This window comes from Myotis nattereri (assembly GCF_964212035.1).
Source record: "Myotis nattereri genome assembly, chromosome: 15".
Taxonomy (NCBI): domain Eukaryota; kingdom Metazoa; phylum Chordata; class Mammalia; order Chiroptera; family Vespertilionidae; genus Myotis; species Myotis nattereri.
This window is the reverse complement of record NC_138090.1, coordinates 4,673,987-4,688,750: the sequence shown is the minus strand read 5'-3', so window position 1 is coordinate 4,688,750 and position 14,764 is coordinate 4,673,987. Positions and strand designations below refer to the sequence as shown.

General features: G+C 47.1%; 1 protein-coding gene across 6 annotated transcripts in view; it reads right to left on the bottom strand.

Annotated features, from left to right (window-relative positions):
- Positions 1 to 14,764, bottom strand: part of FTO (FTO alpha-ketoglutarate dependent dioxygenase) — a 442,045-nt gene that overhangs the window by 412,041 nt on the left and 15,240 nt on the right. For 4 of the 6 annotated variants that reach the window (XR_013996928.1, XR_013996929.1, XM_081108555.1 and 1 more), the window contains exon 2: positions 7,083 to 7,148. The exons of the other annotated variants lie outside the window; for them this stretch is intronic. Coding sequence is in view for 2 of the 4 variants with exons in the window: in XM_081108555.1 (XP_080964681.1) it covers positions 7,083 to 7,148 (66 nt within the window). In the remaining 2 variants the exon portion in view is untranslated. The remainder of the gene's footprint in view (positions 1 to 7,082; positions 7,149 to 14,764) is intronic. 6 annotated transcript variants of the gene reach the window in all.

The following is a 14,764-nucleotide window of genomic DNA, read 5'->3' as shown; positions in this document are numbered from 1 at the left end:
CACTCTCTCCCTCCCCTTTCCTCTCTGAAATCAATAAAAATATATATTTTTTAAAAAAGGAGATGAAGTTGAGTCTCTAAGGAAAGAAGCTGTAGCTGCACCCTGCCCCCCAACACACACACACACACACACATACACACACACACACACGAAGAGAGGGCGCCCTGACCACATCTTACAGAAAGCCCTTGAGATCCGTCCTGCTTATCATTTTCCAAAATGAGTTATTTTCTGTCCCAGCCTTCTTGTTCATCTATCTCTCCCGTATCTTTCCTATTAATGTATCTCTCGTGTCGTTCGTTCTTACATAAATTAATGCATTATCTTTTTCTGTAGGTTGTTTCAATTTGTAGGGGTTGAAAGAAGGAAGGGTGAGAAATCTGTTTAAATTTTGACATTAATATTTAGGAACGAGAGAAGGAAATCTCGGGGCTCGGGGTTTATCTTCCTCTTCTGCAACGTGCAGAAACCATGTGTTATCCAGGATTAGGCTTGGCTGCAAGTGACAGAAAATCCAAAATGCCAGTGGATTTAACCAGGCCGATAGGACTGGCCCGCACGCTGCAGATCAGAACGCAGCACTTACATTTCAGGCAGCGGGTTGAAAGGATGGGCCTACGCAGAAAGGGGCAAAGAATACACTGGGCTTTCTGTTCAGGAAACCATAGGACAGATCTTCTTCCTCAGTCACATGGCCACACCTAGCTGCAGGGGAAGCTGGGAAATGCACTCTGCATTCCAGGCAGCGGTTGCCCTGAAAAATCCATGATAGAGGCAGCGAGAAGGCATCTGGGAGTTCACGTGCAGTCTCTGCCACAAGGAGGTTTCCAAGTTTGATGAGAGTAGAAATAGTGATGATTTCAGGCAAAAAAAAAAAATCCTCATCAGGCCCGGACAGCATGGCTCAGTGGCTGAGCATCGACCTATGAACCAGGAGGTCACGGTTCGATTCCCGGTCGGGGCACATGCCCGGCTTGCAGGCTCCATCCCCAGTGTGGGGCCTGCAGGAGGCGGCCGGTCAATGATTCTCTCTCATCATTGATGTTTCTAGCTCTCTCTCCCTCTCCTTTCCTCTCTGAAATCAATAAAAATATATATTTTTTTAAATTCCTCAGCAGAATAAGAAACTTGCAAATGCTTCAAACAGAAGAGCCACTGAAGTCTATGGATTTGACAATGAAACGTTGGAGCGACTCCCTACCAGCCTTGAGGTGCACCTCCATGGTCAGGGTCAGTCAGCGGAACATCCTCATGGTCTCTCTCCCTCCGGAGTGTGTGTCCCGTTCCTGGGGCGCCCACAGACCCAAAGGGACTCCCCTCTGGGCCGGGTCAACTGCCCACCTCGCTCGGCCCTGCAGCCCAGTCACCTCCCACCATTAAGAACGAGAGGCCTTTCACATCCGGGGGGCAGATCTCACATAAAGGACATTTGGCGGGTGCCCAAAGGTGACAGGGATGAGAGCAGAATAAATAAAGAAGAATGGAGAAGCCAGTTGGGGCAGCCTTTCATTATAGCCCTTTCAAGAGCTATTAATCTTGGTCATAGTCGGTCGGCTCCACATAATTACTCCGCCCGGCACATGTGGTGCACACCAACTAGCAACAGTAACAGGCCTTTCCTCGGAAAGACGGGCTCTGGCCGGCCGACAGCCACCGGAACCGGGTTTGTGGGGTTGCTCTCCACAAGCCCCTCTTCAGTCCGACCCGACGCTGACATCGGATGGAGCAATCCCTTCAGCGAGGTTGTTGTGCTACCAGGAAGGTGTAGAAGGACCTGGAGGGGTACTGAAAGCCTGCTGGCAGTATTTTACAAGGAGATTTGTCCGTTCCTTTGATGTATAATGAAGGTAAATACAATTTTAAAAATATACAAGCATTATTTTTCCCCAAAGTCTTTCCCTGTTGAGATGTTTTCATGGAGTGCTGTTTACCGTAATTCACCATTCATTTCTAGACTCCCCCTTAAATTCATGGCACCTTGAAACTTGAACGTCAGTTTCGTTTAGAGAGAAAGCTCTGGGCCTGGAATCCTAGGCCACAGATCCAGCTCCGTGTGAAGCAGCCAGGCCCTCTCGGAGAAGCCAACAAGCTCTCTGGGTTTCCCCGGGCCCCAGTCTGGCTCAAAAAAGCCATGTGGTTCTTCACCAATGTAACAGCACAAGTGGCATCCCTGGATAATAACGGTAATACGAGTCCAGCTAACCTTGTGAAAGGTGTCAAAGGCCCTACCTGGAAGAGGGATCGTAAGAGGCATCACCACAGGGTGTCCTGAAGCCATGGACACTCCCTAACCCAGTTCACCAACAAGCCACACAGGCTGTGGGAGCACACTGACCACCAGGGGGCAGCTCCTGTGTTGAGCGTCTGCCCCCTGATGGTCAGTGCGCATCATAGTTACCGGCTGGTTGTCCGGTCATAATGGTCGCGTATGCTTTTATATATAGATATATAGAGAGATAACTTTCATTTATCATATCACAGGAGACATTAAAATAATTGTGGGTGGTCTGATATTGTCCCTTGCAAGCCACCTTCCTGCCCTGCAGATACACCGCTACCACACAGCTGGGAGAGAAGACTGTAAAATGACAGCAAGACCATATAATTGTCCATCTTTAGCGGCTGGGGGATGGGGGATGAGTCTTAAAACAAATGATTCCACATGGACAGGAAGGGGCAAAGTTGGTTGCTAAGCTGCAATATAGAAATCAACTAAAAAAAAACCTTCAAGGTAATATTTGAACACTAACTAACTACCCTTGAATTAAAATTCCCAAAAGCAAAAGTGATTTAGATTTGAATCTCCTTTGACGCAGACATTCTACTTGCATGCATATATGGATGCAACACATTTTGTTCATCTGTTGATGAACGTTTGCGCTGTTCCCACTTCTTGGCTATTATGAATGCTGCTGCTACGGAGAAAAGGGTACAAAAAAAGTCTAACCCTGGAAAAGGTTGTCTCTCTCCTATTACTTCTCCCACCCAAACTTTCTCCCCTGAACAGGTAACTACTGTTGAATCTTTCCAGAGGTAATGGATCTTTTTGCAAGCATTCTACACAAATGGAAATCCAAGTATTCTGCGCCTTGCTTTTTTAACTTAAGTATATTAAAGATGGTTTCAGCCCTAGCCGGTTTGGCTCAGTGGATAGAGCGTCGGCCTGCGGACTGAAGGGTCCCAGGTTCGATTCCGGTCAAGGGCATGTACCTTGGTTGCGGGCACATCCCCAGTAGTGAGTGTGCAGGAGGCAGCTAGTCAATGTTTCTCTCTCATTGATGTTTCTAACTCTCCATCCCTCTCCCTTCCTCTCTGTAAAAAATCAATAAAATATATTTTTTTAAAAAAGATGGTTTCATATTGGCACAGAGAGAATAGTCTCTTGTCAGTGGTGCTAGGGTAGTTCACCGGCTACATTTCCCTTTATCTTTTAACCTTTCCCCTACTGATGGGCATTTAGATTGTTTCTTATGTTTTGCCACTGCCAATAATGCCACCACAAAATTATTGTACATGCCTCTGTACATGTATTCCAGTATATTCAGTAGAATAAATTCACGTAAATAGATAGTTGGGTCAAAGGGGGCTTAATATAAATCAAATTTTGCTTCCAGGAGATTTTAATTAAGAAAGGTAAAATATAAGAGATTCCAATCTAACCGTTGCTTGAATAAAAGGGTATAAAATCAGCAGCATCACTGGAAAATGAGCCATCCACTGCATAATAATTTTTGCTAATATCCTTGAGTTAAAATTCACATAAAATTAAATTCACCCATTTAGAAAGCACGATTCAATAGTTTTTAGTGTTAGTAGGCTCACAGAACTTTGCAACAATTCACCACAACCTACGCAATCTAAGTTTAGAATTTTGTCATCATACCATAGCACATTCCATATCACAGCATTCACTCTCAGTCCCCACTTCACCCCATTTCCAGCCCTCAGCGATCACTAATCTGCTTTCTGTCTCTACAGATTTGTCAGTTACAAACATTTTCTATAAATGGATTCATACAACATTTTGTATTCTGTGTTTGGCTTTCACTTGGTATAAAGCTGTTAAGGCTCATCCATACTGCAGTGTGTATCACAACCTCATTCCTTTTCACTGCAGTATAATATTCCACTGTGTGGTGACAGGACATTGTGCTTATCCATTCAGCCCCTAAAGGCCTTTTGGGGTTGGTTTGTATTTGGGGGCTGTTACGAATAATGCTGCTATAAGCATTTGTGTCCGAGTATTTGTGTGGACATGCTTCCATTTCTTGTGGGTACATACCTATGAGTGAGCAAATAACTGAACAGACAGAAACATGCATAAATATTTTTAATGTAAGTGTCACCGGAGGAAAAAGGGAAACTGAAACATCAACGCCAAACACATTAACCAGAAAACAACACTCTGATGCCAGAGTACAAGGTAAGATCTTTAAAACCTTCCAAAATACGACCTCTATTTGATAATAAAAATGAATGTAAAAAGTACATAAATATCCATACACATTAGGTCAAAATGAACCCATAGCTGTCACCAGCCCAGTAAAAAGAAGAAACGTTCTGTTGGTTCTAACCGGCGGCCTGCCATGCTCTCCCCTCAGGCCTCCTCCTGGAAAAGTCTCACCTCCCGTGCTCTGTGTGCAACTCCATCCAGTCAACGTGCTCTGAACGTGCACCTTGCTCCATGCACCGTGACAGCAGGAATTCATAAAACCCCTGCCTTCTGGTTCTCAAGAAATTCCGATTCTAGTGGGATACTTGCTGATAATTGTATGTGGAGATGTTAAGATATAAACCAAAAAAAAGCAAACTTTGTTCTCTACAGGGCCACATAGGAAATATAATGAATATTCTCTGTCTTCTTTTTTTTTTCTTTACAATCTTTTAGAAACATAAAAACCATTCCTAGCTCAGGGGCCAGAATGGGTATAAAACTATACCCACAGAGAACAATTACATGTGTAACTTTACCAAACTACACATGCTGGATAAAATTTAAAATTCAAAAATATGTGTTATAATTGCCTCAATTCAATTCTGGCTCTTTTTTTGTTTTTTGTTTTTTACTAATTGTTTGCTTATTTCCAAGACTCTGTTAATACCAATGTTATTTCTTCCACAGAGGCCTTGGTAATTGGTGAAATAAACTCTTTTTCGGCCCCTAAGTGGCACCTACCCTCCAATTCCCCACTGAAGCTACATTCTGCAAAGCTAGCTGGGATCTTGTGGAATACCAGGTCCTAATAACACACACACACACCATCTCTTCCTGTACTAATCCCTCTGTATTAGCGCGAATGGTCTAAGCTACATGGTGAACAAACTTCCAAATCTCAGGGGCTTAATACAACAAACAAACTTTCTTACTGTCCAGTGTGGGCCAATGGGAAGCAGAGGTGGGCTCTACTCCACACAGTCATTCATGGATCAGACTATTGGAGACCCCAATACCTGGAACACAGAGTCCCCAAAGTCACTGTGGCAGGGAAAGAGAAAGCATGCAAGTGGCACACTAGCTCTTAAATGTCTTGACTAGGAATGATACCCAGCCCTTCTGCTTCCGTTTCTTTGGTCAGAACTAATCATATGATCCCACCTCACTGCAAGGGAAGCTGGGAACTGTAGTCTTCCCAGTGTGCTCAGAAAGAAGAGCGAGAGCTAAGAGTTCTATAGGAAAAGCTCAAGTAGATGCAGGACGCCAGAAATGACCTCACCAAGGCTGGGTGTGCCTCAAGGATCTCAGTCATACACTGGCATATGACTACTAAGGTGTGATATGTAGACCACTCATGCCGAAATACATCCACGTTCACCATCCTTAGGCTCCCCAGGCTGCTAAAGCCAGGTCACCATAGCACATTCCTGACCTCAGTGCAGCAGAAATGAACAAGGGTCGCTTATTCATCTCTGGGGTTATGTTATCAGGCTTATCTGATAAACAGTTCCAAGATGAATCAAACTTTAGGTTTATCTAAAGCAGTGGTTCTCAACCTGTGGGTCACGACCCCTTTGGGGGTTGAACGACCTTTTCACAGGGGTCGCCTAAGACCATCGGAAAACACATATAGAATTACATATTGTTTTTGTGATTAATCACTGTTTTAATGATGTTAAATTTGTAACAATGAAATTGGGGGTCACCGCAACATGAGGAACTGTATTAAAGGGTCGCGGCATTAGGAAGGTTGAGAACCACTGGTCTAAAGCAATATCACACAATGCTACCAACAGCACATATGGATGGAAATGCATGTCTGAGAACAGGATGAAAATCCAACCGCTAACTGGTCATTTTGACAAAAAAAAAAAAAAAGACCCTGAGCCCCTCCCTCCAGGACCCCATGCCTCTCCTTCACACCCTCCCCACCCCTGGAGGACACAGCACATAAAGACTATCTTACCTCTGTACACCCACAATGCCGCACTCAGTACTGTGCACCTAGTAAGGTGCTCAACAAACACGTCTTTATTTGAATGAAACCATGAAAGGAAGTGACTCAATGAGACGACAGTGGAAGCTGAGTCCTGTTAGCGCATGGCCTCTCCCATAGCAACATTCCAGGGTTAAAAACCTGGGACAGAGGGAGCTGCGCGTTTCCCAGAAGGACCCGGGAGGCATGCGGGGTGGGTAGCTGAGTTGGACACTGGCTCACAATGCCCCAAGGACACTGACAAATCGCCCAATAATAACCCGTGTGAGTCTCAGATGCCACTCCTCAGCGCGGCTCCAGAAGAGCCAAAGGGAATTATTCATTAGCGAGTGTGAATAACACTGGGTACCACCAGCAGGTTGTGTTTGCCTTTGCTGAATTATTCATGAGCGTTTGTGAGCCATGTACAACCCAAAGGGTGTGTTAAACCCATCCAGATTGTGAGGCAATGTTTGTTTTCTTTCAAAAAGATTTTACTTAAAAAAAAAAAAATCCCCTCCAAGCTACAGTTCTTGCATTTCAGACCCGTTCTAAATCTGGCTAAACAAGCGGGTGAAGAGTAGCACGCAGAGGCAGAAAGGGATATCGGGGACCTTATTGAATATGCATCATGATCATGACAGGCAGTCGACTGAACCAATGCTTGTTTACCTGTCCGCGTCTTGCCTTTTCAGATGTTGCGGGGTCAAAGCCAGTAGGAGCTCTACAATGAGATTCCTAGGTGGAGGGAAAGAAAAGTCCTTTGAGTCCTGTCACAGAGCAGATGCAAATTTAATTACAGCGCGTTAAGCTTTCCATCTTGTCTAGGTGTCCTTGGAAAGCAACTGTAAACAGACACTGGGCAATCAGGTGTCAGGGGCTCGTTTGATCTGCTCGGAAATGTCACAGATCCCTGCCAGGACCGGAGTTGGGAAGGGGAACAAAGAGAGAGAACAGAGGGTGTTGCAGGCAGACCTTAGGGGGCGAGGTGGGGGGGCCTATTGGCACTGGGGAGGGCTCCCACTTCCCTGCTCCAGCTTTCCAGAGGACGAGCTCCCGCCCTGACAAAGCTCTCTCATCTCACATTTGTTATACATCCCCCCGTGGTCTGCAGAAACCACCGCCACAACTGGGAGTCCACTGGAGAGGTACTGGGCACAATCACATTCCTCGGCACTGAGAGAAAGCTGGCATGGAGAAATCTGGAAATGAATGCAGAATCTAAATTCAGGTACAAGAGACCGTCTCAGCCAGCAGTCTCCAGGAGCACCTAGGCCTCGCTGCATGCCCGTCTTCTGAGCGCGCCCCTAACTGAATAAGAAGACTGTTCCATTCTATGAAGCTCCGGGCCTGCGCGGGGCTGTCAAGTGTCCTGCTGTTTCCCTGCTAATGGGAGAGGCATGTGCAGGCGAGTGAGAGGAAGTGGTCCCTGCGTGTACGCGATTTGTAATTCTGCAAAGAGCCCGCAGCCTTCCTGAAGGGTGCCCACATCCAGGGCACACTGATCGCTTCCCCGACACAACTACTCACAGCCAAGCCCGGCTTCCAGGGCTGCTCTCCGCTGAGTTCTCTTACAGGAATGTTAAATGTTATTGACTTAAGTCAAACTCTACCCACTTACCCACTGCTATAATGCTGTAACAATTTCCAAATGGAGTGTGTGTGTGTGTGGGGGGGGGGGGGGGGGTTCTGAAAGCAACCAAGCTCTATTAAACGTGGAGCAAATTAACCAAACTCTCTGAGCTTTGATTTCCTCATCTCTAAAAGCTGGGGGGGGGGGGGGGGGGGGAATGGCAGCCGTGGAGGGTTCCTGTGAGGATTACAGAGGATCCTCCATGTTAGTTACAGCCAGGATGATTCTATTATAGGACAGGAAAATTAATATTCATAATGCAATCATTATTTGCCTAGCAACATTAGTCCCATGACAATAAATTGCATTAAAAGTATTCCTAAAGTTCTCTGCAAACGTTACAATTACTTCATTACCTAACATATCAAGATGAACACAGTCGTTCTTTCCTCCCACTTTACCACCTTCCGTGATGAGAGAGCGGCATCAAGCATTCAGTAGGTTTCCAAAGAATTGATCTATTACCTAAATACCAGCCAGGGAGCAAGGAGGAACAGAAGTAGAGGCAACTGGAGTCATCAGGGTGCGGGTCCCCTGCATTTTTCAGTCTCCTGAGGTCTCATCCTCCTTCGGGTTCTTCTAAAAGCCGGGGGCCCAGGAGGAAGGCAAGGACCAAAAGGGGACACCTAGTGGTCAGGGAAGCTTCCATGCGGACTACAGTTAAACAGCAAGTAAGGGTAACCTAGGTGGCTTTACAATCAAGAAAACCTCTTTTTGCCCAGCAGGTATGGCTCAGTGGTTGAGCATCCACCTATGAACCAGGAGGTCACGGTTCCATTACCCATCAGGGCACATGCCCAGGTTGCGGGCTCGATCCCCGGTAGGGGGTGTGCAGGAGGCAGCCAATCAGTGATTCTCTCTCATCATTGATGTTTCTCTCTCTCTCTCTCTCTCTCTCTCTCTCTCTCTCTCTCTCTCCCCCCTCTCCCTCTCCCTTCCTCTCTGAAATCAATTTTTTTTAATTTTTAAAAGATTTCACATGTTCATAAAATATTCTCCTCACTTAGCAGAGACATAACAAGGGAATATAATTTATTATAAAATTCTTATTTGCAATTTCTGTCTCCATATATAAGTATGCAAAATTCTTCAGGATTATAAAACAGATGTAACTGCTGACATCCAGTCACTGTGTCCAGATCTTTAAAAAAAAACAACTACACTGCACACCCACCCAGGGAACTACACATGTAACATTCAGCTTTGTGGGCTCAGTGACATGAAGTCATTCTAGCTGTCACCACTCCTGTAGAAAAACAGTAAGACAGGGAAAACACAGGTCTATGTTTCTTGTTAACATTTACCGGGTGATCCTAGGGTTAGAGAGGACACTGCTAAATATTCATGTTGGAACACAAGGCAGGCATATCTTTCTCATTTTGAAAAGGCTGTATCTAAAGTACAGAAGGAAGTCAACATAATTATCTTAATTGCTTTAAAACAAGTGGCTTCTGGTCCCTGTATTCTTGTTCCTTTGTATATCTTGGATGGCTCCCTGAAGATCAAATTTTGTATTTGTCCCTCTCTTATATATATATATTGACTTCAGAGAGGAACGGAGAGGGAGAGACAGAAACATCAGTGATGAGAGAGAATCATTGATCGGCTGCCCCCCATTAGGGATCAAGCCAGCAACCCAGGCATGTGCCCTGACCGGGCATTGAACCGTGACCTCCTGGTTCATAGGTCAACGCTCAACCCCTGAGCCACACTGGCCAGGCTCCCTCTTTTTTTAAACAAACAAACAAAAAAAAAGGTGTTTTTAATCATATGCACATATCTTAAAGACAATATTACTCTTAGGAGCACTAAGACATACACATGAAGAAGAGTTGCTATCTCATACACTTTACAAGGGTTCATTTTACGTTATGTGAATTACACTTTAATTTTTTTAATGCAATCATACTAATATAATTTTTTTAAAAGTGGGGGTGGGGAATAGGGTCTCCACCATAGCTCTAAGACTCTCATTCAAAAACCCGGAAAGCACTTTTAGATGACTTATTCTTCTGAATATGCCTGCCCCTTCACACACACACCCCCATCCACACACAGCCGAGGCATCTCATTTCATCGGCATACTGGACTTTTCATCTACGAAATGACAGCCAGAATATTGTTCTCTGGCTGACTCACAGACGTATGAGAATGAAATGAGAGAGGCGCAAAGCTGGACAATAACAAGTGTCAGCAAGGAGGTGAGGCACAGGAACCCTGTGTGCGTGGCTAGTGGGGATGTGAGACGATGCAATCGCTTTGGAAAACAGTTTGGCAAATCCTCGGAGAGTTACACGGAGGAACCACGTGACTCAATCACTCCACTCCTATGTATAGAACCCAAGAGAAAGGAAAACATATGCCTGAACAGAAACTGGCTCACGAATGTTTACAGCAGCATTCCTGGACATGGCCCCCGAAAGGGAAACACCTAGATGTCGCCCCGTGATGAATGGGTAAGTAAGATGTGGTCCATCCATGGAATGAGATATTGTTCGGCCACAAAAAGAAATGAAGGATGCATATATTCTGCGACATGGATGGATGCTGAAAACATATGGATTATGCTCAGTAAAAGAAGCCAGCCACCAGAGACCACCTATTTTGGTTCCATTTATATGACATATCTATGAAAGGCAGATCTATTAGCACGGGGAGTCTATAGGAAGCTGCTCGGGGCTGGGAGGGGGCGGCGTGAATGGGGAAGGACAGCGGGTGAGAAGGGCTTTCTCTCAGAGGAGACAGCTCCACAATTAGACTTCAGGGGGGATGATGGCACAACCCGGTAAATATACAACAACAACAAATCCCAAACATTGACTTGTACATTTTAAATGGGTAAACTGTCTTTGTGTAAATGAAATCTCAATAGACTCGTTTAAAAAAAAAAAAATAGTGCCCCAGCCGGTGTGGCTCAATGGTTGAGTGTCAAGGAGGCGGCCGATCCATGATTCTCTCTCATCATGGATGTTTCTCTCTCTCTCTCTCTCCCTCTCCCTTCCTCTGAGATCAATAAACACATTTTTAAAATAAATATAAAACCAAACAGAAAGGGGAGCCCCCTCTAGGGTTTCAGGTCTTGGGGCTCTGCCAATACACTGATTGAGGGTTGTGATTGAAGTCCCTTCCTGTCCTCAAATCTTAGGAAACCAGACTCTTTTATTTTTCCTTCCCCATTCATTCCTTCTACCATTACAAAGCTCCCTCTTCCCCTAGACATCAGGAGAAAAAATGTGAACCTTCTGCTGGCCTTTTTGTGGTTTTTGCCGCCTGCTGTTATTCTGAGAGGTGAGGGTGTACTCTGCCTCGGGCACCTCTCCTCCCATCCTCACCAGCCAGAAAGAAGAGCAGGTCCTTGCCTTTTAGTGCCTGTTGACACCGCAGCTGATAAAAGCAGGATAAGCAGTGTCTGCCCTTAGGTGCCTTAACCTCCACCTGGCCTGGAACAGAGACCTCAGAGTTCCCGCTGGGGCACTGGGCGGGAACTGGAAAGTGATGCGACACCTCAAGGCCTCAACCAGCAGATCTCGACCAGCTGACAGTTCCTCGAGTGTCTGTTTTGTTCTGGACACCATGGCAGATCCTGAAAATACCAGACACGAATGAAAACACGGCGCTGCCTTCAAGGCGCCCACAGACCCCGCGGTAAATGGCTAACCAGGCACAGTGAGGTAACCGCTAGGGACAAAGCAATCAGAGTCTGGGGGCTACTGTTGAAAACAAGGTCATCTCCTCATTGTCTGGGTGCAGGGAGATGAGAGATGGGGCTCGCGGACCAGCACAGAAGCCCCACTTTTTTCCGGCAGGGGTATCAGGTGTGATGTGGTAGGAATGGGGGCGGGGGGCAAGGGGCAGGCCCCACATAATAACCGAAACTCGAACCATGGGAACCGCATAGGGCAGTGATGGCAAACCTATGACACGCGTGTCAGAGGTGACACGCGAACTCATTTTTTTGGTTGATCTTTCTTTGTTAAATGGCATTTAAATATATAAAACAAATATCAAAAATATAAGTCTTTGTTTTACTATGGTTGCAAAGATCAAAAAATTTCTCTATGTGGCACGGCACCAGAGTTAAGTTAGGGTTTTTCAAAATGCTGACACGCAGAGCTCAAAAGGTTCGCCATCACTGGCATAGGGCAAGGCCAGGGGGGTCTGAATTTTAACATGTGACCAGGGGCAGAGCCACGCGACACTTTTAAAGAACTTGATGGAGGGGGAACCACAGCTGAAAGGGAAGGAGACAGAAAGAGCCTGGACACGGGACTGGCATGAAGACGCAGGAAGGAAAGACATCAGGCCGGAGGCCGGACTTGGTGACCCGGGGGAGGAGGAGCAGGAGTGGGGAAGCCCCTCCCGGCTTTTCTCTGCCAGAAGGAACCCCCCACAAGGGCTCTTCCCTGAGGATCCGCCCAGAGCGCCTCCTCTTGCCCGGCTTTATTTCCCTCGCAGCCCTGGGAGCCCCCAAAAGGGAGATACTGGTTTCTGTTCCCTCCCTCCCTGCAGGATCTGAGCTCGGGGAAGGCAGGTGCTGCCGGCCGGGTTCGTGGCTGTATCCCAGGACTTAGAACCGGGCTGGCACATAGTAAGAGCTCAAAACATCCTTGCTGAGCCCTGGCCTATGTGGCTCCAGTGACTGGGCATTGTCCTGTGCACAGAAAGGCTGCCAGTCCGATTTCAGGTCAGGGCACACGCCCGGGTTGCAGGCTCCATCCCTGGTAGGGTCATGCAGGAGGCAGCCGACTGATGTTTCTGTCACATAGATGTCTCTCTCTCTCTCTCTCTCTCTCTCTCTCTCTCTCTCTCTTCCCCTCTCTCTAAAAATCAATAAAAAATTATTTTAAAAAAAATACTTGCAGAGTGAGCAAATAAATGAATGACTGGGTGGGAAGGAAGAAGGGGTTCACACCACATCACTCCACAATGTGCGTGGGTGGTTGTCGGCGGACTGTCTGGAGCTCAGGGCACTTTAGCAGAGGGCGCAAGAGAAACTCCTGCCCCTCCTGGAACCACCTAGAAGAAGTACTTAAATTAGAGCCCTGGCCCAGAATAAGAGGGTATCAGAGACGACCACTCTTGACCTAGAGGGCGGGGCCACATCTATGCACTAAATGTCGGACCTTATCCCACCTGCAGGCTTTGAAGCCCCAGGCACCTGCCTCATCCCTCGCTCAGGATGTCTACTGCGCCCACCTTCCCGATCTGCCTCTGCACCTCTCCTGCATGTGGGGTCTCTGACGCTCTCGTGTCTGCGGGGCTCCCATGCACATGTACGTATTAAATCGGGTTTTCCCTTGCCAACCTGTCTCGTATGTATCTGATTGTTAGACCAGCCTTGCTCCTCCCCGGCACGGGCACCGCACTGCAGGTTGGCGAAGTGAGTGCTTAGTTAACTGAAATCAGCAATATGGGAGGGGGCAAGAGTGGCAACACAACGATGGGCATGCATGAGTTCCAGAGCGTTCTATCTGCCCCAGCATCGCCTGCTGGCTATTTAGGGAGTCTTTCCCGCTGAGGAAAGGACCAGGAGATGGGGAGGTGCCTCTGGAGGGCCTAGAGTTCTGACAAACGCAAGCACTTGTCACCAACGAGTGCCCCCACTTCTGCATTTGAAGGAACAGCGACGGAGGGGTTGCCTGACTTGCACTCGGAGACACAGCCGGAGATGGCAGAAGGGACACGAGAATTCAGGCTTCCAGGTTCCCCGCCCCACCCACCCACAATGCTGGCAGCAAGCCAGGTCCAGGTACCCGAACTTCTCAAACACCTGAAGAGTGTGGTGGGCTTTCCTTCACACGCACCCCCCGCCCCCAATGCTTGTTAATGCAGAGTTTCAAACTTAGGAGAAAAGAGGGCTTTCACTGCTGTGTTTCTCTTTTTTTTCTTTCTTTTTTGCTAATCCTCGCCTGAGGATATTTTCCCATTGATTTTTAGGGAGCATGAAAGAAAGAGGGAAAGACAGAGAGAAACATCGATGTGAGAGAAACACATCGATTGGTTGCCTCCTGCGCGAGCCCAGACCAGGGCCTGCAACCGAGGTACGTGCCCTTGACCGGAATCGAACCCGGGACCCTTTGGTCCGCAGGCACAGCCGTGTTTTTCTCTCTCTGAAAAACATATTGCCAAAGACAGACCTCCGGAGCTTCTAAGGCTTACGCAGCCAATTAAACTCCCTGTGTCCAAGTTTCTTTACCATGAGGGGGAATGTTCAATGAGATAATAATCATACACAACCTCTTCGTTATTTATTTTAAATTCTAATCCCTGCCGCACAAATCGCGCGCGCTAGCCTCCCCATCCCTCTGCAACATCACAAAGACCGAGGGAAACGCTTCATCCTGTCCGCTCACCCTGGTACCACGGGGCTAGCAGGGGCCCTGAAACCAAAACCGACGGCTGAAGCTGACAGAACACGCAGGACGGGGCTGAGAGGCGACGGGCAGAGCGGCTCACATCTATTTAACACGCAGACCACAGCAGACAGCCGTGCTTTTCACACCGTGGCAGCAGACTCAACCTCTTGGCCCTGTGAAAGTCACGTCATGTGAATCTATTTCACCAAAAAGGAAAAAAAGGGGGAAATGAGGGAAAGAAAAGAAGAGGGACAGGCTTCCTGTCTTCCGATTGAAGGTGTACGCACTCAGTCCTCGGATCTGGATGCGCCTTGGATGGTGCGGCTGACAGCCTCGGGAGCTAAGCACTGCGGGCTGCTGCAGAG